At 50.7% G+C, this 23,952-nt stretch overlaps 1 protein-coding gene across 1 annotated transcript in view; it reads left to right on the top strand.

Annotated features, from left to right (window-relative positions):
* The window catches only part of SMC1A (structural maintenance of chromosomes 1A), a 182,958-nt gene that overhangs the window by 44,075 nt on the left and 114,931 nt on the right, over nt 1-23,952 (top strand). The window contains exons 5-8 of the mRNA XM_086940138.1: nt 1,015-1,253; nt 2,577-2,835; nt 3,970-4,110; nt 18,735-18,817. Coding sequence (XP_086796264.1) covers nt 1,015-1,253; nt 2,577-2,835; nt 3,970-4,110; nt 18,735-18,817 — 722 coding nt within the window. The remainder of the gene's footprint in view (nt 1-1,014; nt 1,254-2,576; nt 2,836-3,969; nt 4,111-18,734; nt 18,818-23,952) is intronic.

The following is a 23,952-nucleotide window of genomic DNA, read 5'->3' on the forward strand; positions in this document are numbered from 1 at the left end:
GTATAATTTTCTAAAATTGGTCTGGATCTCCTGGAGTCGTGTGTCCATTATTGATCATTGGTAAGCAATAAATGTATTACACTCCTCTGTGTTAGGCCTAAGGCTGCTCGCCCACACTACTCCTGATGGAGCACTTTGGGTTTTACATTGAGCCCTGTACAATTTTGGGGAACACCTGTACTCTGTTTACGGTATTACCACCTAGTGGCAATATCATATACAGGAGCCAGCTTCCTACAGCCAGTCAGTGGGAGTGTGCGCGTTTTTTTGCCAGTCAGTGGGAGTTTGCACGTGTTTTTGCCAGTCAGTGTGAGTGTGCACGTGTTTGCGCCAGTCAGTGGGAGTGTGCACGTGTTTGCGCCAGTCAGTGGGAGTGTGCGCGTGTTTGTGCCAGTCAGTGGGAGTGTGCGCGTGTTTGTGCCAGTCAGTGGGAGTGTGCGCGTGTTTGTGCCAGTCAGTGGGAGTGTGCGCGTGTTTGTGCCAGTCAGTGGGAGTGTGCGCGTGTTTGTGCCAGTCAGTGGGAGTGTGCGCGTGTTTGTGCCAGTCAGTGGGAGTGTGCGCGTGTTTGTTCCAGTCAGTGGGAGTGTGCGCGTGTTTTTGGCAGTCAGTGGGAGTGTGCGCGTGTTTTTGGCAGTCAGTGGGAGTGTGCTCGTGTGTTTGCGCCAGGCAGTGGGAGTGTGTGTGCTTGCGCCAGGCAGTGGGAGTGTGTGTGCTTGCACCAGGCAGTGGGAGTGTGTGTGCTTGCGCCAGGCAGTGGGAGTGTGTGTGCTTGCGCCAGGCAGTGGGAGTGTGTGTGCTTGCGCCAGGCAGTGGGAGTGTGTGTGCTTGCGCCAGGCAGTGGGAGTGTGTGTGCTTGCGCCAGGCAGTGGGAGTGTGTGTGCTTGCGCCAGGCAGTGGGAGTGTGCGTGCCCTTGCGCCAGTCGATAATGATGTGCTTGTTCGCACCAGTTAGCAGGTGGTGAAGTGTCTAGTGAGCAGTTATTGACCATCTTCTCTTATCTTTGCTGTCCTTAGGCTGAGCGTTATCAGCGTTTAAAGGACGAGTGCCAGCGTGCCCAGTTGCAGCTGCAGCTGTTCAAGCTCTACCACAATGAGACAGAGCTGGAGAAGCTGAACAAGGAGCTGAGTACCAAGAACAAGGACATCGATAAGGACAAGAAGCGCATGGACAAGGTGGAGGAGGAGCTCAAGGATAAAAAGAAGGATCTGGGCAAGATCATGCGGGAGCAGCAAACAGTAGAAAAAGGCATTAAGTACGAACACTCTGGGGGTCTTTCAGTGATCACTAGCCGCCCTCTCCCCCTGCTCATGAGTCGCCCTCTCCCCCTGCTCATGAGTCGCCCTCTCCCCCTGCTCATGAGTCGCCCTCTCCCCCTGCTCATGAGTCGCCCTCTCCCCCTGCTCATGAGTCGCCCTCTCCCCCGGCTCATGAGTCGCCCTCTCCCCCGGCTCATGAGTCGCCCTCTCCCCCGGCTCATGAGTCGCCCTCTCCCCCTGCTCATGAGTCGCCCTCTCCCCCTGCTCATGAGTCGCCCTCTCCCCCTGCTCATGAGTCGCCCTCTCCCCCTGCTCATGAGCCGCCCTCTCCCCCTGCTCATGAGCCGCCCTCTCCCCCTGCTCATGAGCCGCCCTCTCCCCCTGCTCATGAGCCGCCCTCTCCCCCTGCTCATGAGCCGCCCTCTCCCCCTGCTCATGAGCCGCCCTCTCCCCCTGCTCATGAGCCGCCCTCTCCCCCTGCTCATGAGCCGCCCTCTCCCCCTGCTCATGAGCCGCCCTCTCCCCCTGCTCATGAGCCGCCCTCTCCCCCTGCTCATGAGCCGCCCTCTCCCCCTGCTCATGAGCCGCCCTCTCCCCCTGCTCATTAGCCGCCCTCTCCCCCTGCTCATGAGCCGCCCTCTCCCCCTGTTTGAGCCGCCCTCTCCCCCGAAGTCCGAGAACCACCTTGTCTGTAATTATTTGATTTGAATGTGGGATGAACTTTATAGAGCAGGTTATGTATACTATTTCCACAAATCTGTATTGTTGCCCAAACTCTGCTCTCAGTCGCAGCAATATGTTGTGCAACCCAACAGTACAGCTGCCCATAAAGTATCTTCCACACCCATTCCCCTTCCTTCCCTGCTGCTGTGCCAAAGACAACACTGGCTGTAAACATATTTGCCTTATTTGGCTCATGTTTCCCCCTGCTTTGCTCCCACTATAGTTTCATGCAGGCTCTGTGCACAGCAGCATACACACACACTATTGATGTCCCAAAACCTGCTTGTCCTGCTCACTGTATGTTCCTCCTGATGACCTTTAAAATGTCTTTCTCTTGTGGTCTCATTTCTGAACACAGAGCTGGGTCACTTTGCTGGGCTTGTGCAGCTATGATTAGCGTCCCATGAGTAATCAAATGGGTACAATGACTGTCCCTTCTACTCGGCTGTAGTAGGAAACTCTGGTGTTGGTCTCTGGCTTACAGAGCGCAGCTGTCCGCCACTCCTCAGGCTTGACAAGTCACATCCTGTGGCAGGTTAATACTCTTGTGGCGAGGAAAGCAATTTAAATTAAAAAATATTTCCTCTTTTATCCAGGGAAAAGGACTCAGAGTTGAACCAGAAGCGGCCCCAGTACATCAAAGCCAAAGAGAACACATCACATAAGATCAAGAAGCTGGAGGCAGCCAAGAAGTCTATGCAGAATGCCCAGAAGCAGTACAAGAAGCGCAAGGCAGACATGGACGAGCTGGAGAAGGAAGTGGCCTCGGTGGAGAAAGCACGCAAGGTGTTTGAGGACCGGATGGAAGAGGAGAGCCAGAGCCAGGGGAGAGATCTGACTCTCGAGGAGAATCAGGTGAGCGCAGGAGACTTGGACAAAAAAGATGACGGAGGAGTCGAGAGAAAGGGGTCCCTCTGAGGAATAATTGGGTGAGAATAGGGGCAGAGTCAAGTGAGAGTCGAAAAGAGCAGCAGAGCCAGGAGCCAAAGATCCAAGAGTAGGTGATGAAAAACAGCTGCAGATCTCGGAGAGAGATACCAAAGGGGGGGGGGTATAGGAACAAGGAAAGACTGCTCATAAGGAAGATATCTGGTTACAGCTTGGTATAGAGAAGCCGAAGGAAAGATCTGATTGTGGCTAAACTATGGATGAGCATATTAAGAGCCCAGGGAAGTGTGTTGGATGCAGCCATTTAATACAGGTGAAGAGCGCTACATCAGAGAGGATTCAAAGTGAGGAAGCCAAATCCGAGAGGGAGAGAGCTCTGACTGGGAGAACAGGGTGAGCAGACGGACACTAAAAGAAAGCCTGGTGACAACAGGATAAATAATGGTTCATGTAAGGCCCTGCAGCCCCTTGAATTTGAGCAGAGGACGATAACCTCAAGGGTTGACGGCAATACAGCTAGGTTCCCTCTTAGTTGCACAGCGTAGCCCTTATATAGAGCTCTTAAATGTAATCACCTCTATGTATGCAAAGATTTCAATGGCTGGATGCTTTCAAAGGGTCCTGTGCCCTGCCAGATTTTTATTTTAGTGGAGCCTGGCAGACTTACCTGGTCCCGTCCAATGACCGAAAAGGGTCCCAAGAGCTGACTGATAATACAAAGCCAGACACTGGAGTGGAGCACGTCACTCGATTGAAATCTTGTAGGCATTTAGCAGTTGGCTCTAGCATTTAAAGGGTGGCCGATCTAACTTGTTTCTAGCCCAGACAATGATGGAGAGCCAATGTAGAGATGCTCAGTCATGTTCACAACAGACGAGAGGGAGTCTGGTGGTATTGGGTACGGGGCAAAAAGGGGTGCTTTCCTTTTATGCTCCTGTGATACCTTAGGCAACATTCCCTTGTGCATTTCTTGCCACCAAGTTTTGTACCATGATGACTCAGTGTGTTGCGCTACATACAGTGCAACAAATGTTTCACCTGTGCTTGCTTTGTTAGCAGCTCGTGTGCACTGACCCCAGTCCTTTTATTATGTGCCCACAGGTGAAACAGTACCACCGGCTGAAGGAAGAAGCCAGTAAGAGAGCCGCCACACTGGCACAAGAGATGGAGAAATTCAACCGCGACCAGAAGGCTGACCAGGACCGCCTAGATCTGGAGGAGCGCAAGAAAGTGGAAACGGAGGTATGTGCTAAGCAAGGTATGCGGGCCACCAGGTATACTAATGCATTTTGAGGAGAGTGCAAAGGCTAGTTTTTTTATTTTTTTTGGGGGGGGGGGGTTTAAACTTCTGTTTATTATTTTCAGTTTTACAGGTTCCATATCAGCATCATATAACCAAGTTAGGCACAGATCAGGTTCATTACAACAGCACATACATTGCAGAACTCCTCCTGCACTTGGCAGCGGTACAATATTCTATTGGTTGCCATACACATATTAGGGCGTCTGGGTGGTACAACCCTCCATCCTTCTAACATTTTTTTTTTTTGCCACAATATTCCATCTTGATCACATGCATATAGCTAAAACAATCCTGAGCACGCTTGTCTGAAATTTCTCGCCCACTCTTATTACATTTTGTGCCGTAAGGTGCCCCTATTATCATGACCACCTTCCCCTACTTCTTCAGGCCACAATCTCATCTCGCTTCATTCCGCACCATACCTACCCCTCTAGCTCTCTTCACTCGGATGGGAAATCAAGTAACACTGCAAGAGAGCCCATATAGCCCTGGGCCTGGAGGTCATGGGCAGTAATTCAGCATAGCTTGAAAGGCGTTCCTGACGCATTATCAGGTCATCTATCCACTCCTTGAATTTGGGTGCCTGCCCTCTCCCCCATCTGCAGGCCACCCTACTTTTGGCCATGGAAAGTCCCAATGCGGCAAATTTACAATATTCAGCTCGTAGGGGTTTGGCATAACCCAGCAAGGCCGTCAGCAGTGTGGACACCACTGGTGTATGAATCATTAATCTCAATGCACGAAACATTTGATCCCAGTATTCTTTCACCTCGGGCATTCCCATGCTAGGTGTAGGAAATCGCCCCCCTCCGCATGACATCTATCACACCTATCATTCTCTTGCAACTTAAATTTGCACAACTTGGCCGGGGTATAATATAGCCTGTGTAAGAATTTGTAATATATAATCCTGAGCGGATGTATGACATTACAACGCATGCTTTTACCACGCATGCCTTTACATCGCATGCCTTTACATCGCAACTTTTACAACGCATGCCTTTACAACGCATAGTGTTGAGGGGTGCTGGATAGTGAATAGTTTAATTTACTATTCCAACTCCAGTCCCCGTGGATAGTAGGGAAGGTGTTGGATAGTAAATGAAATCTATTCCCTATCCTAGAGCGCCCCCCAGCGCAATGCGTTGTAATGGTTTGCGTTGTAATAGTTGCGTCGTAAAGGCACTGCGTGGTGAAAGTTGCTTTGTAAAGGATGTTTCCCATCCTGAGCCTGCTGCTGGCCGACACTCGCTCATTTGCAGACAACACCCCTCCCATTGCTCGTCTGTCAGGGCTTGTCCAAGTTACTCATCCCATCTTGTGCGCGACAGTGTGGCTGGAAACTCCCTTTGTGTATGTACTGTTTTATATATCAGTGAAACAAGCCTTTTAGCCGTATCTCTTCCTAGTATGAGTTGCAGTGGGGCCAACACCTGTGGCTCCACCGGGAATTCAGGAGGAGTGGCCGGATCCCTTGCTGTAGCCTTATGTACAAAAAGGCATCTAGCGGTGTAGTCTGAGCATATTGGAACATGTGTTCAATTGTGCGGAACTGGTCTTCATGGTACAGATCCCCCCAATGGCATATGTGGGTCCGCTGCTGGAAAGATCGAAAAACTCCCTCCTACAACAGCGGCATGCTAGGGTGGTAAGCGAGCTGCATCAGAGGAGAGTATAACATGGGAACGGCTAGCATGCTCCTTATGCGTTGCCATGCCGCTGTCGTGCAGGTGAGGGCAGTAGGAGTTCTATCTCTGTATTCTGCTGGCGCATATAAGGCTCCTTCTATGGGAGTGGGGTGCGCTAGCCAGTGTTCCGCTGCGACTTGAGGCATATATTTTGGCTGTTTCACCCAAAACCAAGCGTAGTGGGCTTGTGCGCTCGTAAAGTACAGCTCGAAGTTGGATATGCCAAACCCTCGCTGCGAGTAGGGTCTTGTCATGACCTCCCATTGCAATCTAGGTTGCTTACCTCTCCACACTAGGCGTATCAGCTCCCACCTAAGTAACTTAAAAAAATGTGCTCCTGGGTAGAACGGGATGTTTAAAAACAGGTATAACAACTGGGGGAATATCCCCATTTTTATCAAAGACGCACGTTCCGCCATGGAGAGGGGTAGCGCTACCCAGCGTGTGATGCAGTCTGCTATCCGGGTTATGGCTGTCCCGTAATTCATCCTCATAAGTTCCTCCCTATCTTTGGTGACTCTTATCGTAGGATATTTCAGTTCGTCCTCACAACATTCCAAAGGGAAATCCAGCTGAAAGCGTTTCGTAGCCGCCGTTAGTTGGGAAATACACGACTTTCCCCAATTTATCTGGACTCCCGATAGCTGCCCAAATACTAAAAATTTTCTCTATCGGATTCAGATTTTGCTGTGGGCCCCGGATGTATAGGGTGATATTGTCTGTGTATAGGGATATCAGTATTTGGCGCTGGTTACAGCGTAAGGCCTTATCGTTGTGGTGCTGACGCAGTTTCGACGCCAGCGGTTCCACAGCGACAGCAAAAAATAAGTGGGAGAGAGGACATCCCTGACGGGTTCCCCTCGTGATGCTAAATGACTGTGAGGTGTGACCATTTACAAGGACTTAGCCACCGGCAAGCAATATAACCGCTTAATCCGTGACCAGAACAGTGGCGGGAAGCTCATGCATGACATCACCCCAAAAATATAGTCCCATTCAATCGAGTCGAACGCTTTAGTGGCGTCCAAAAAAAACGCAGCCATGGGGAGTGTAGGTGAGACATTGTTTAAAATAGCAAAAAAGCGTCCTCAGATTGTGGGAGGTCGCTCTTCCAGGTACAAATCCTGATTGATCAGGCAGTATCAAGTTTTCCATTAGTAAACCCAATCGCATCGCTATCAGCTTGGCCAAAATTTTCACATCACAGTTCAGGAGTGATAGCGGTCTAAAGAATCGCAACACTCTGGAGCTTTTCCTGGCTTCAACAGAGATAGTATGAGCGCTTCCCTCATGGTGGCAGGCAAGCGCCCAACTTCTAGCGACTCCTCATAGACCTCCCTATGGATAGGTGCCATCAAGTCTATGTAGGTTTTATAGAATTCTGCCGGGATTCCATCCGTCCCCGTGGAATTTCCAGATTGTAAACTCATTATCGCCTCCCGCACCTCGTCCAGTTCAAATGGGGCACATAAAAGTGCTCTCTGCCCATCGCTAAGCCAGCCCAGCGCCACATCCCCCAGAAAGCCATCTAGAGCTAGAGCATTCATTCTAGTCGTGGAATACAGCTTTTCGCAATAAGCCAAAAATGCATTAAGTATGGTGGTTGTGTCTCGGCATTCCCGCCCCTCCAGATCCTCCACTTCCATGACATAGTTGCTGCAGCGGGGCTGTTTTACCTTTTGTGTCAGTACCTTCCCAGACCTATCTCCTTCTCCAAATTGCCTGGCCACCCAATATTTACCCCTAAACTTTACCTCCCTTTGCGCTTCCTCCATATATTCTGTGAGTTTATCTCTAAATGTAGCTGTGTCGAGCCCAGCGGTTCCCTTGCAAGTTCCATTTCCAGCTCCTTTAGATCTGTTTCTAATTTCCGCAGTGTATGCTGTATATCCCTAAGGACTCCGGCCCCCTTCGGTATACAGTATCCCCTTATTGTCACCTTAAATGCCTTCCATATAATCTCCACGCTATTCACAGAATCTTTATTCCGTACAAAAAAATCACTTATCTCCTCCTGCAGTTCTTCCTGGAACACTGTGTCAAGCAACATAGAGGCATGCAGGCGCCAGGGACTGCGGGGTGTGTTGAAGTCGGAGGAAGAGAGTACCAGCAACACTGGTGCATGATGTGAGTAGGTTCTAGCTAAGTGCCTTACTCCTGCTATCGTCGCGGCCATTCCTCTGGACACTAAATAGTAATCAAGCCGAGCCCATGACTGAGCCTGCGCTGTAAAATGTGTACCTTCCTGTACCTGCGGGTGTGCATGCCGCCAGGCGTCAGTCAATTGGTAGGCTGAAATTATGTCTCTTACCACCGCTTTTGACTTAGTGTAGTGGGGCGGCGCTGGGTGTGGCCTGTCCATCTTGGGACAATAAGTAACAAAGTCTCCTCCCTAAATGACAGGGGTAGAGTCTACCTCGAATATCTTACCCCACAGCGTATCAAACAACCCCGGCTCGTCGGTGTTCGGTCCATAACAGCAGGCCAGCGTGACCGATGTGGATCCCAGTTGTCCCCATGCAAGATAGTATCTGCCCTCAGAGTCCCATGAAGGTCCCTCCAACCAAAAGGGTACCCGCTTTTTTATCAGAATTGCTGTACCCCGTGCATATGTGGAATAGGAGAATAAGATTCTATGTTCTGCCCATTTATTGGCAAAGGTGTTCGGTTTGTGACATGCAAAGTGAGTCTCCTGTATCATAGCAAAGTGCACATTATGCCTATCCAAGTATGACAGTATGTGCCTCCTCTTCCTGGGATCACCCAGTCCCCTTACATTCCATGTAATAATATTTAGCGTACCTAGGCTTGTCTAATCAATGCTTATCGATCTCTACTTGTGTGCCGAATGTCGTCCATGCAATACACCCCCAATCTGTGACAGGACCATATGCATGTGATGTAACGTATTGCTGATGCTGCGCCGAGCCCCTTCTGTCCTCAACCTGCGCCCGTGGAGCAAATCTCTAGTTCAAAAGCACTAACATAACGACCAGTCAACCTTCTGCCCGTCCCACCCTCCACCCACTGAAGCAACCCCAACTTGCCAGCATCAGTTTGCCTCCCCCCTCCCCAACCCCCAACAGAGTCAAAAACCTTTTACCACCCCTTGCACATAATGTGCTGCGTTCAGCCATAGGGGAATACCCATTTGAAGACATTTCTAGACGGCAACACAGACACTCCTCACTCCCCAAGCCCTCATCTGCTGGGACACCCGGAACATTTAGGGGGAAGAGTGGAGCCTGGAATGCGTTGCTAACGGCCCAAATTGGTCAGCTGATAATGTCTCACCTATTTTCTGCTGAAAAATGTACTACTTAACATCAGTTCAACTTTGTCACCTCCTGGAGTAGGATAGTGTCTTTGTAAGTGTCTCATTGCGAATAGTCTTCAGCTCCCATGGAGTTAGAGCGCTGCAATGACCCCTGACCTCCACCACCTCGATGCATACGCTTCAGTGACCGAAGAAAGTCCTCCACTTGCTGCGGATTGGTCTTGTTGCTCGTATACAACATTAGGCTTGTGATACGCTTCCATAGGCAGATGTTTAAGTCCCGGAGCTATGGCACACATTCTGTTTGGGATTTAGACCCCAAGAGGAAGGACCAGGTAGTGTGAGAAAGTGCCCTCTTTCTGCATGGTTGCCCCCACTTTTTGCTGATTAGCTGATGTACTTTGAGTGTGCCCTGGGCTCCTGCTAATCAGGTACTCAGGGCCTATGTTCTTTCCCTAAAACTTAATTGAAGCCTAAACCCAATTGGCATCTCTGGCCACAGGTCAGCCCCTGGTAAAGGGTACCCTAGGTACCCAGGGCACTGTGACCAGAGAAGGCCTATTTACACTCACACACTGCCTTTGCAGGCTGTGTTTTGGTGCAGGACAAAGTGAAGAGTCGACATGGCACATATTCCTGTGTGCCATGCGTACAAACCACTGCCGTGGCATAGGTCAATCACCCCTCTAGCTGGGTGCACTATACCAGTGGTGAGGGTACAGGTGCATGAGCCTTGTACCCCTACAGTGTCTAAGGTCATTCTTAGACATTGTAAGTGCAGTGCTGCCATTATGAGTATATGCTGCTGGGAGTTTGTCCTCATGAGCTCCACGGCACTATAATGGCTACACTGAAAACTGAGAAGTTTGGTATTCAACTTCTCCACACATTAAACCCACACTGATGCCAGTGTGGGATTTAATGAAAAATGCACACAGAGGGCATCTTGGAGATGCCCCCTGAAAACTAACCTACCACTAGTGTCCTGGCTGAGTGGCTGCTTTCAGCTGCCACCACCAGACATGTTTCTGGAGTCCTGGGTCGAGAGCCTGCTGTTCTTGGGGGCCTGAAACAATGCACATCCTGGGACGAGGTGCCAAGCCTCCTCCCCCAGGTTGGGCAGGGTCCACGAAGAGAAACTACAAAGGCTTGCCCCCTTTGTGAGCGTCCCGAAGCCACTTGATGCGCTCAGCAACTGGTCCCCATTGGTTCGGACCCCCCTTTGGGTGGGAAAACCGGCGGGAAAAACGAGTGAGGAAGAGGTGTGGCCACCTCTGCCAACTCCACCCCTCAGTTATGGGAGGCGAGGTGCAGCTCAACTCTAAGTCCCTGCCATCTTGAGGATTGGGGACCCAGCCAAACAGGGAAAGGCTCATGCCCCCCTCTCACTGGAGGGTGGCATAATAGGGGGTGTACCTACCCCAGGGAAGGGACCCATTGGTCCTAACCTTATACCTACCTGTAACACCCCTAAATCTACTATTTAGGGGCACCCCTGAACCTTGCTTTCTCAGACAAGAACCTGCAAGAAGAAAAGAAGAAGAACCGAACAGCCGTGCCGAAGCTAACCAGAGGAGGACGCCCACTGACGTGGCCCCAGCCCTACCGGCCTTTCCTCACCTCAAACCTGCTCCAGCCAAATACCAGTGTGTCCTGCAGCCAGCAACCTTGAGAAACCCGGAGGACCTTCCTGTCTTCAATCCCAACGACTTTGTCTCCTGTGAACACCGGATTTGTTCAAACACCAGACTCCATCTCCGCAAGGATCTAGGAGTTTGCACCACTCTGCACCCAAGGCCCGAGTTTGACCACCAAGAGGAGGTCTCCCCGACGATCCTAACCCGAGATTCAGTGATCCCTGACCTGCCTCAAGCCTCCAGCCAACGCCTGCAACCTCAAACCGGAAGGTCACCCCAACTGCGACCAGGAGCTTGTAGGAAGATCCAACCCTAAATGGCACCCCTGCACCAGACGCCCCACGGCCTTGGGTGGGCCAACCAACGGTGCCTAAACAACCCCCACCATCTCAACTTACCTCTCCAAGTGGTGGTTGCACCCAGAAGATCTTCTTCCCGACCCTGCAGTGCTTTTGCAAACCGGGGACTCCCCATTGAAAGCTACAGGGCTTCTGACGCCAAAACAGCACTCTGCATCCAGCCGCCCCAGTGCAGCTGAGGGTGCATCTTTTGTGCTGGCCTAAACCTCCATTTGCACTAAGCTTAAGTCCAGGAGCTTTGCTCCCACAACCATGTGGCCTGCTCCTTAGCAGCTACCAACCGGAGGCCCCTATCCCCTATTGGATAATATTGGGCCTCAGCACTCTGCACCCGGCTGCCCTAGTGCCGCTCAGGGTGTAACAAGAGTGTATCCTTGACCCTGGGGGACCCCTGAGTCAAATCCCAGAATACCAACTCCCACAACAAAGTACTTGCCTTTAAACCAATAACCCTATTTTCCTCCATAAGATAACATTGACTGTTTTTCTATGAAAAGTTTCTAAGTGTGGAGTTGGAAAACCTAAAGAAATTCCTTATAAATTGTACTAACTAACAAAAACGCTTTTACTCACCTGTTTACAGGAAATGTCCCAGTGCAGTATCCAGGCATACTGCACTGTGTAAGAAAAGTAATTTCAAAAGTAACTTACCTGTAATCTTACTAAAAATCCAATACAAGGGGCGTGGCTACCGGCCGAACAAGATGGCCGCTTAGCCTGTGAGCTCCGAGGACCCAGTTGCCCTTGGCATTAATCTGGACAGTTCTCCTGCATTATCTAATGCCCCGACTGCTGTAGCCTTGGTCGGAGCGCAAGCGGTGTCGCCCGATACAACTCCGTTGGAAATCGGGCACTGCTTTCTGCCCGAGCGGCCGACCGAAATACTGCGGCCCACCTCCGCCGCCAGAGCCGGGGACTAAAGTGCCGGGTCCCGCCCGAGACGCAACTCGCCTCACTACGGAGCTAGACCCCACTGCTATCTGGGTGTACGACGGCGGAGCCTGTGCCCCTCGTCCCCCCCCCCCCCGCCACCCCACGCAGACAATAAAGAGAATATCCACTCCCCCCCCCCCCCCCCCCCTCCCCTGTGCTGGCTCTCATTCGCTAGTTCTTTCAACGCCGCTGTCGGCAACCCTGTTACGCGGCTGCCTGAAACTGCCACCTATGAGACCCTGCTCCCGCTGCTGACCGCAGGAGACAGCACGGCGAACCTACGACGGCTGCAGCTGCGGCGTGAGTGAGGCTTCCTCCCCCGGCCGCCACCTCGGACTTGAAGATAGTTGCCCATGGCGTGCCTCTGACCACACAGGACTGTATTGTGCCATAGCCCCCCCGGGGGGCTGCCCGGAACCTGTTGGAGTGCTCCTGGTGGTTGGGCGGGTGCGGCGCGGTGACCGGCCTGGGATGCTGTTGAAGTGGGAGTCTGGAAGTTACACCCTGGAGTGAGCCGTCGACAGGCTGCAACATACCCTACACTGCCCCTCGCTCGGACAAGTGCGGACTGCGCTCATCACGCTGGTATGCGGTGTGAGTCCCGGCTTTGCCTGCCCCTTCAGCGCTACATGCTGTGCTGGGTCCCTATCGGGCACCTTTCTAACCCCTACTATCTAATAACCTCAGCCCAGTCAAGTTCTCAGGCATTGTTTGCTTCACGAGAGGTGCGGCATGGCGGGCAGAGGGCCAAAGCACCACACCACGCAGGCGAAGCTTGATAAATTCGGATATGAAAAGGGCTCATCTCCGGGGACAACTCAGGGTAAGCCTCCGGACAGTGAAGGGGCAAAAAAGATCACTCTTGAAGACGTGATGAGGGCCCTGGCGAATGTGCAGACAACGGTGGACACAATCTCTACGGATGTTTCTCTGTTGCGAGCTGATCTCCACAAGATGGCGGATAGGGTGAAAGAAGTAGATAGTCGCCAAATCTTATTGCGGACACCTCCGAACTACAGTCCTCCGTTGCCCTGCTGGAAAAGGAAAACAAATCACTTGCAGAGAGGCTTGATGATCAATAAGGGCGCACAAGACGCAACAACGTACGGATCATTGGCATTCCGGAATCAGACAGCGCCCGGGCGATGGACTTATACGTGGAGGACCTAATCACCACCAAGCTGCAACCTAAGGGGCTCTCTAAATTTTTCTCGGTGGACCGTGCCCACAGGGTGCCCGGTGGCAGACCCAAGCCGGGAGCGCCCCCAAGACCGGTGCTTGCCAGGCTATTTAACTTTAGGGATAGAGATGCCATTCTACAAGCAGCAAGAATCTCCCCCTCACACTCCACCCCCCCCCCCCCCGCCCCCCTCCCCCCCCCCCCCCCCCCCCCCCCCCCCCACATATCCACGTTCTAAACTCCGCTGTGACGTTCTTCCCGGACTAATCGGCGGCCGTATCAAGAAGACGACTGAGCTTCTTTGAAGTTAAAAAGTTGCTTAGGGCGCAGGAGCTGCCATACTCTATGCTCTTCCCCGCAAGACTTCGAGTGGTGACGGACGACAGAACTTGGTTCTTTGATACACCCGAGGCAGCACATGACTGGCTGGAGGGATGGCGCACTGTGGACCGTTCGGATCGTAGGTCAAGACTGCACCGCCACCGGTACAATGAAGATGCTGCAGGAACCCTCGGTCCCAGAAGCCGGGTTCGAGCCAAGCTCCAGAGCAAGAAAAGGAATGACCACCGTCCTCACAATACAGTCTCCTGATACACGTGACGGCCTGGTATAAATCTGGGCCTCTACCGCTTTGTGCCTCTGGACTGGGACAGGACTGGGGTCTCTAAAGGGCTGGAGCCTCGGTGAACTCTTTCCCCCGACAAGCAAGTATTGGGTTATGGGAGGGGAAAAAGCGCTCTGCTGAGTTGGGGTGGTGGGCAGTTGTAGGTTCGCTAGGCAGGGAGGGTGGGAGGGATCCGGGATGAGGGGGTAGCTGGGTTATTTCATTTTGTTGGTTCTGTTGTTTGTATGGTGGCGAAGGTGACATGTTGCTTTAATGAAGGTACATCACAGGTCAGATTCCCTTCGATTTGCACAACACTACTCTCAACTATAGATGATTACACATGTGACTGGTACACCTGAGACTTTTCAGACACAACCCTCCCATCAGTCTTCCCTAACTGTTTTGACATGGAATGTCCGGGGATTAGGAGACAAGGTGAAGAGAGGTCTGGTACTGCAGTACTTGAAGCGCTGCAATCCGGCAATAGTTCTACTACAGGAAACACACCTGGTGGGCTCGGCCTCAAAGGCAATGGGTAGATGGGGTTACAGGACTGTAGCGCATGCGGACTTCTCTTCGGGTTCTAGAGGGACAGGGATCCTTGTAAGGAAAAATTTCCCGCTGGTGTGTCAGCAGATAAGAGTCGATGATCAGGGCCGCTTTGAGGCTGTAACATACCAATGGGAAGGTCGTCTGTTTAATTTTGTTTCTGTATTTGTCCCCCCTGGTCTACAGGCTACGGCACACACTGCCCTCACGGCATTCCTATTGGCTTTACCTGTAGCGACGCTGGTGTTGGGGGGCTACTTTAATGATATTATGGCTGATGAGATTGATAGATACCCGCTCACAACAGTGGTACGAGGGGGACAGCGACTGCTGGAAGCCCTGGGGCTTACTGACTGCTGGAAATACAAACACCCTTATGATAGACAATATACCTACTACTCTACGGCCCACAATTGTCTCTCCCGGATTGATTGTTCTGATGTCTGCAGATGGCCTACAAGGCATTGATGGGGCGGATATCCGCCCCAGGGGCATTTCTGATCACTCCCCACTCCTGCTCAAGTACACAAACCACCGTATGTATAGGCGGCGAATGTTCCCGGTTCACGCGGGTTATTTACAGGTAGCCCCCCTAATGCGGGATCTAACCAAAACCACCAAACAGTTTTTTCATGAAAATACTGGCTCCGTGGACTCCCACAGTACCCTATGGGAGGTCTACAAAGTAGTCCTGCGCGGGCAGGCGTTCGCCTCCATTACTGGCCATAAGCGAGCATAGCGGTGGGAGCTACTCGCCCTTGAGGAGGATCTTGCCGCTGCAGTCTTGGAACAGGAAACTCACCCTTCGCTGGGGGCAGCCCAGGAGGTTCGCCTTAAACGGACCGCATGGGTGACCTATCAGAAGGAAAAGGTAAAAAATACACTTCTGGCGACCCGCCACAGAGTTTGAGTTAGGGGATAAAGCGGGGAAGATGTTAGCCTGGTTGGACAACAAAGAAAAAGCAGGTATAGTTATTGCACAACTGACGTCCCCCACGGGGTCTATGACCTCAGATCCTGGGGCCATAGTTGGTCTCCTGGCCGATCATTTTGAAAACACTTATGCGCCCTACACGGTGGAGGAAGCATACGATTATATCAAAGATCTGACGATCCCTCGCCTTTCCCCAGAGGCGGTGCTCTTACTGGAGGCGGACATCACCGCGGATGAAATACAAGAGGCGCTGGGCCCTAATGTGCTTCCGGTGGAATTATATAAAAAAAAACTGTGCAAACGACGGCCCCCTTCCTACTTAATATGTTCTCTGATAGTCTAGAAGCTGGGGAACTGCCTAGGGATCAACGCCTAGCTACGATTGTCCCGATCCATAAGCCTGGCAAGACTGCGACGTCCTGTGCTTCCTACCGCCCTATCTCCTTAATAAATGCGGAACCAAAGATCCTTGCCAAGTTGCTGGTGTTGCGAGTGGCCCCCCCCCTTGCCACTGTGGTGCACCCAGATCAGTGGTTTTATGTCACATCGCAGTACTGCGCTCAATCTGCGCCGCTTGCAGGCGATGATGGCCCGCCGAGAACACATACAAGAACCTGCTGTCCTCCTCTCCCTCGACGCCACTAAGGCGTTTGATACTGTGGAGTGGCCCTACCTGTTCGCGGTGCTCCAGCACATGGGCTTCGGCCCTAAGTTCTGCACCTGGATTCATTTAATGTATGCCAAACCCCTGGCCCATGTGGCGGCTAATGGACACATCTCTAGGGATTTCCCACTCGGCCGCGGAACAAGGCAGGGATGCCCGTTATCCCCCTTGTTATTTGCACTGATCCTTGAACCGTTAGCAATTTGGATCCGGTGGGAACCATCCATCAAAGGTATCCGGTGGTCTGCAGTATGGGAAGATCGCATATCCCTATATGCAGACGACATACTTCTTTATCTCACTTCCCCCCAAAAATCAATTTTAGAGCTTCTAAATGTATGTGAAAAATTCGGGAGAGTGTCGGGGTACAACATTAATTGGACTAAATCAGTCCTCTTGTTCTTGCCGGCCTCCCGCCTCAGCTCCCTGCGACCTGTCCTTTGCGACCTACCGGGTTGGCGTTCAAATACCTGGGTGTCTATATTAAATCCAACCCAGATGAATTCTACACTTTGAATTTGAAACCCCCTCTGGAGCGTTTTAAGCGAGATGTGAAGGTGTGGAGGTCCCTCCCCCTCACCCTCCTGGGCAAAGCAGCCCTTTACAGAATGATGTCCCTCCTTCGCTTCCTGTATCTCCTTGAAAATTCTCCGTTCCCGGTCCAGCCCTCCTATTTCTCAGCGTTCGCGGTGGCGGTCTCAAGCTTATTATGGGATGGGAAACCAGCGCGTATTGCACAAAGTAAGCTGGTAAAGGACTGGTACGACGGAGGCATCGCGCTCCAAACATCGAACTGTACTACTGGGCTGCCCACCTCAAGCAAATCAAATTCTGGTTGCACGCCCCGCAAACTGAACCGGCATACTTAGCAGACAGACAGTGCTTGGAATCCAGAGGACTGTTGGGGAACCTCTACAGTCGGAGTGTGCCCTCAGACCTATTGGGCCCTACACGCCCCTCGGTGCAACTCTGGTACAAAGCGCATAAGCGCCTTCAATGCTTGGATCTTATCACGCAGATGACACCATTGTGGGACTCGCACAGGTTGGGTTCTTTGCGCAGCAGTAAGGGGTTCCAATCCTCGGACAACATAGGTATTTCAGTGGTAGGAGACCTTTGGAAGAAACGCAAGGTGGTGGACTTCTCTTTCCTGCAAACCAATTACGATATGGCGCAAACTGAGCAGTTTAGATATATCCAAATTCGACATGCATTACAAACCGCCATCCCTGCGGCAACAGACCTGCAGGAATCCACCCCTCTCGAAGATAGGTTACTGACGGAACATATGTCGTGCAAAGCGACATCCTTTTCATATCGTAAGTTGGTTAACAACCTTCCTGACATGACATCTAAACTTAGGTTGAATTGGTCCCATAATATTGGTGAATTCGATGACTCTGTATGGCAGGAGGCCCTTTCCTCCTCACGGGAGACGGCCATCCCCTCCAAGCTCAAATTAGTCCAACTGAAAATATTGCACCGCACATACTACACCAGAACGGTCCTTTATAAGATAGGGAAGTCATCACATGTGTATTGTCTGCGGGGATGTGGGGAGGAGGGGACATTCTATCATACTATATGGGACTGTGGTCGGGTGGCACTGTACTGGACTGCTGTGATGCGCACCATCTCCCAGACCCTAACTGTTTCCCTACTGCCCGATCCCCGGCATTGTTTGTTAAATGTATGGGAAGCGACTGATCTAACTCATCGTCAACAGGATTGGGCCATGTTCGGGATGATGATGGTGAAACGCAATATTGCCAGGCTTTGGGGTTCTGATGTACTGCCTACGCTAGGGACTGGTGCAGGGTCATGGATGAAGCTATGGTGGCCGAAAAAGCGGTATTTGTCCACCGTGGATGCCCTGGGAAGTGGGAGCAAATATGGGGTGCCTGGAATAAGTTCAGGGGTGATATGTGTGAGCCCCAGCGGCTGGACGAGGATGAGATCACCTCAGATTGAGAGTTGTAACTATGTACAGGGAGGCTGTTTTATGGCTGCATCCAATCTACTAGAATTCCTACTGTTTGAAGGTACTATACTGGATGGACCTGACTGTAAATGTCATGTTTATGCTCTATATGCTCTATGATGATCAACTGTATGTCTAATCGCTTACCATGTTCCACAATAAAAACATGTTAAAAAAAAAATCCAATACAAAGTATATGTACTCTATTCTGGAAAGCATTGCATTATCAGTAACACTACTGTAATCAAATCAAAGTACATTTACCAATTCAAACTATTTACAAACTGCATTACTACTGTAAAGTATTTATTGCTTACCTGTGCCAGGTTTGCTTGGTTCTAGAAAATAAAATAACTAAAAGAATATTTTTATACAAGAAACAATTGGTCTGAAGTTCAGTCTTTGAGTGCGTGAATTCATTTGCTGACAGAGTGTGTACAACAAATGCTTAACACTGACCTCTGATTGGCCTTCCTGCTCGACCACACTACCACAAATAGAGAGTAAGGTGGTATCTAACTTTACCTCTGCCTACCTTTAGGGCTCTGCTGGACTCTGTATATACTATACCAACGTGAGGTATAGTGTGTACAGAGACAGCTTCCTACAGGGTGTGGCTCCGAACAATCTCCCTAATGTCTTCTCTTCCTCAACTTACTTGGTTCCAATTTGTTCTGCACACCTCATTTTAACCACACTCACCTGGCAGAGTTTGGTTTGTACGCGCTGATTTCTCTCCATCTTTCACTCTCAGGCAAAAATAAAACAGAAGTTACGGGAGATCGAAGAGAACCAGAAGAGGATTGAGAAGCTGGAGGAGTACATCGCCACCAGCAAGTGAGTGACGCTGGGAAACCTGCCCATGTATAGATTTAAGCACCTTACTGGGTCTTCCCACCCATGTACCGATGTAAGCACCGTACTGGCTCCTCCCCCCCCCCTTTACTGGATTCTTACTCCCATGTAACGATGTAAGCACGTTACTGGCTCTTCCCACCTGTCTACCAATAAAAGCACGTTACTGTCTTCCCACCCTCTAGTCCCCATGGCACCCCCAAACTCCCATTAATAAGATTAGCCGCTCCTCTCCAGATTATCCCTGTTCCCCAGTACATTGCCACCAGCGAGTGAGGCTGGGAAATCCCACCCATTTATCGACTTGAGAATTAAATTATGACACCCCAGATTATTGACCTTGCTTGGTACTTTCCCACCAGTGAGCTAGTTTGGGAGGACACCGGGTGGGGGCTGTAAATTGCTCCACCACACGAGCATCTAACGGTCCACAAACCACAACAACTCAAAGTACCAGAGATCATTTTTGGTGTTCGCATGGATGGGATAAAACGAGCATTTTGCGAGGGAATAGAAACCGTGTGGGAGAAGCGTCGGTGCCAGTCCCTGGTGTCGCTGCTCCAAGTGATCCAGCCCAGGGTGGGCCACTCTCTGAATTACGCTCGATCCTCCGTATCTGCAGTCCCCAAGGACTAAAAGTACTAAATGAGATCTCTCCTTTTAAGCTTCCTGCACAAGATCAAATTGTACTCCCTTTTTAGGTCTTGCATTCTAACAGTTCTTAGCTCTCTATTGTCAAAACATTTATTGTGTTTAGTATTAATACTTACTGGCTTTGGGTCAGGCCGTTGCTTACCATTTGTTGGCTTCCATGTCAATCTACTTTTCTTGCTTCGTATTCAATGGCTCTTCCTCCTCTTGTTATGTTAGACCCTCCCCTGGAGCATAGCTTCTTTACCATCCTTTTGTTCGGATGCCTTCTATTCTTCAACTACTTACTTTCAGGGAGCCACTTTTATTTTCTTCTTTCAGCACTTAATAGGAGTGCATGCGTTTTCTTGTTCCCTCCCTTTGAAGGCCCACCTCCCCCTCACAGCCCACCTCCCCTTGCCATGCACAATGTTGTTCCCGCTTTCAAACTAGTCCATTACTTCTATGAACCCTCCATGGCTTTTTTGTTGTTGCTGTTTTAATAAATCTCCCCTTTCCATCTCTAGTTCTCCCATTGCCCCCGCACCTCTAATTAACCTTTCCTCCAAGCGTTCCTCCATTGCCTCCTCCTGCTGTGGTCTTTTGTGTTCGAGGCATGTGGGCTGCTGAATTCATATGTGCATAGATCGCCGCCTAGTGTTGGGTCCGGATGATTGCACCATGTTGTCCTGGAAGAGTCTTCGAAATATCACAATATAGGTGACTCCTCCCCTGGACTACAGTGCGCATGGGTATCCTCTCCATCCTCAGATTGTTTTTTTCCGCCATTGGGTTCGAATGTTATTCCTATACTCCAACTTCGGAATCGAAACAAAACTTTTATAAAGGCCAAGAGGCCTTCAACTTCGACTGTATTGTTCTCACTCGGTACTTCTTGACTCGACCAAGCTTTCCATCTCGAACCGGTCGTCGACGCGGGCCGTTGGGCCTTTTCGACTCCACGTGGGCCTTCTGTCGATAGAAAGGAGCCCGTTCAAAAGGTGCCCACAATGCCACTCAAAGTTCCAGCTTACTGACAAACACTCAGTATGCAACAAGTGCCTTTCTCCAGACCATAAGGAAGAAACCTGCCCAGCCTGTGCCCAATTCCGGTCGAAGAAAACCCTAAGGATTCGACGGGCCGCTAGGCAAGAGAAGCAGCGACAGGCACCGGAACCGGACAACATCTTCGATGATGACCAAGAACTTCCAGAAGCTCCAGATTCGGACCTAGAGATCGTCACCCGTTGAGGACTACTCGGACTCCGACGAGATCCCACCGGGTCAAATCGTGAGTACACTGCCCCTGACACCAATTACCCCGTTACCGAAGGCTCCGTTCGAGGCATCGCCAAAAGGCCTTAAGCAAGATCCCCAAAAACATTCGCCAGCCCCGCCGTCCGGCTCGGCACCGAAACCTAAGCCTTCAGTGACCCCAGGGCCAAGTAACGTGATCCCAAAGAAGGTTCCAGAGCCCAAAAAGGTCATCAACCCGAAGGGCGTCGACCCGAAGAAGACCGTACAGCCTAAAGGCGTCGACCCGAAGAAGGCCGTACAGCCTAAAGGCGTCGACCCAAAGAAAACCGTCGACCCGAAGAAGGCTGTCAAGCCGAAGGGCGCCGACCCCAAAGAGGCCGTCGAGCCAAAGAGGGACGCCAAGCCGAAGGGCGCCGACACAAAGAAAGACGATGACCCAAAAAAGCCGGCTGTGCCAAAAGTCGCCGAACCGAAGAAGGTCGCCGACGGAAAGGGTGCCGTATCGAAGCCTGTAATCCGGCCGGAGAAGGCTATCTAACCAAAAACAAGCGCTCCAAAAACACCAGTCGATCCCAAAAGAGCCATCGACTCGGCAAAGGACAGTCAACTGAAAAAATCTGTCTAGCACAAGAAACGTGTCCAACCGAAAGACCCGGTCGACCCAAAATCACTTGTCGACCCGAAGAAAGGGGCCGAGCCGAAAAAGAGCAATAAGGCACCAAATGTCGTCGAAACAGAAGGTGTTATCGACCCAGAGCCAAAAAAGTCTGACACAAACAAGGACAGTGGAGGAAGAACTCTTCCATCCTGATCCATCAGACGACCAGGCAAAAATATATATTAATCCTGAGACTGGTAAAGTTAGAATCCTGCACAGGAAAGAGGCCACTGGACACTGACTCTCATTCCCATATTCCACTAAAGAAGAAAGACTTTGGGATTTCTCCCTCTAGACCCTTCATTCCTTTCTATCCCACTATGCCTACTGCACTTTTTGCTCCTTACTCTCCTTCTCACTATGGGGACATTGAGGGAAACACAGGGGAAGACCCACAGCATGATTATGATTATCCAGAGGATCCTAACCCTCAAGATGAACCATGGGGGGAGCCAACTGACCCATATGACACCCATCCCATCCCATCCCTGACGTCTCCTCATACCCAACAAAGCCGTCACCTATTGACAACATTGTCTTCAACCAACTAATAGACAGGGCAGAGCAGTACCACAATTTAGACATGCACAATGACCCTGTAGAAGAAGACTTCTTATTTGACACCTTCCCTACTTCAGAGAAAAGCGTCAGAACACTTCCTATGCTAAAGGGAGTGTTAAAACACGCACCTGACATATTTAAAGATACAGCCAGGGCACGTGTAATCAATCCTAAGATTGAGAAGAAGTATAGAGCAGCCCCTACAGACCCTACGTACATCAGAGGTCAGTTACCATTAGACTCACTGGTAGTGGCTAATGCACGCAAAAGGGCCAACTCGCAGACAACCGGGGGGGCTCCTCCTCCTGATAAGGAGTCAAAAATACTAGAAGCCTCGGGTAAAAGGGTAGCAGCACAGGCATCCAATTCATGGAGAATTGCGAACACACAAGCTCTGCTAGCTCGTTACGACAGGGCGCACTATGACCAGCTTGAAAGCTTAATGCAACACCTGCCTGAGCCTTTTAAAGCCCAAGCTAATGACCTCATACAGGAGGGAACATTTATTACAAACGCCTCCATCAAATGTGTGCTTGACGCAGCCGACACCGCAGCCAGGTTTATTAACACAAACGTTTTACTACGACGACATGCATGGCTGCGCATTTCTGGCTTTAAGAACGAGGTACAGTCCACCATTCTTAACCAGCCAGTCAATCAAGACTTTCTTTTTGGCCCCGCAGTCGACACCAGTCGTCGTTCCTCATATAGGGCAAACACACGAGGACATCCTCACAAACAACGGCTCGTATAAAGGTAAGTCACAAAGTTCCTTTGCTAAGAACACCACCAGAGGAGGCTATAGAGGTAACAATACCAAGGGAAGAGGACGTGGAGGCAATAACACCAGAGCCTCCACTGCCTCAAAACAGTGACTCTATCACACTACCTCCAGACCACCTAACACCGGTCGGAAGCAGACTCCAACAATTCCTACCTGTCTGGAACACAATTACCACGGACAGGTGGGTGAGACAAATTATCCAGTATGGTTATTGCCTAGAACTCGCCTCTACCCCACCAAACATACCACCCAGACACTGTCCTATGTCCAAAGAACACATCGCCCTGCTACAACAAGCGGTGAAATGCATGCTGGAAAAGGGGGCCATAGAGCCAGTCCCTTTCCAACACCAAGGGACAGGAGTATACTCCTATACTACCTTATTCCCAAGAAGGACGGTTCCCTCAGACCAATATTGGACCTCAGACCCCCAAATCAATACATACTGTCGGAGCACTTCCATATGATCACACTACAGCAAGTGCTCCCGTTGCTACAGCAAGGAGACTTCCTGGCAACATTGGACCTCCAGGACGCGTATTTTCACATACCCTTCCATCCAGCTCACAAGAAATATCTCAGGTTTACAATAGAAGGTCAACACTACCAATTCAAGGTTCTCCCCTTCGGGGTGACCACTGCTCCAAGAGTGTTTCCAAAATGCTTAGCCAAAGTAGCTGCACAACTCAGGAGGCAACATATCCATGTGTTCCCGTACCTAGACAATTGGCTCATACAAGCAAAATCGTATCAGCAGTGTGCAAAAGACACATCTCAAATACTCCAGCTGCTACACAGACTAGGGTTTTCCATCAACTACCCAAAATAACATCTACAACAATCCCACACACAACAATATCTGAGAGCAACTATTGATACCTCAGTGGCAAAGGCATACCCAAACTCAGCAAGGATAGCCAGCATGCAGATGCTCATTCGCAAATTTCTGCCACAACACTCTCTGCCAGCTCGAGTCTCCATGCAACTCATGGGCATGATGGTCTCCTGCATATTCATTGTCCCCCACGCCAGACTTCAGATGCGCCCATTGCAAGAATGCCAAGCACGGCAGTGGAACCAGGCTCAAGGACAACTAAAAGACCTTGTGTTGGTAGACAGTCGCGCTCACAACTCTCTGCAGAAGTGGAACCCACAAAACCTTTCCAAGGGGCGACTGTTCCAAGAGCCGGTTCCACAACTAGTACTAACAGCGGACGCATCACTGAC

This window comes from Lissotriton vulgaris, chromosome 10 (genome assembly GCF_964263255.1).
Source record: "Lissotriton vulgaris chromosome 10, aLisVul1.2, whole genome shotgun sequence".
NCBI lineage: Eukaryota > Metazoa > Chordata > Amphibia > Caudata > Salamandridae > Lissotriton > Lissotriton vulgaris.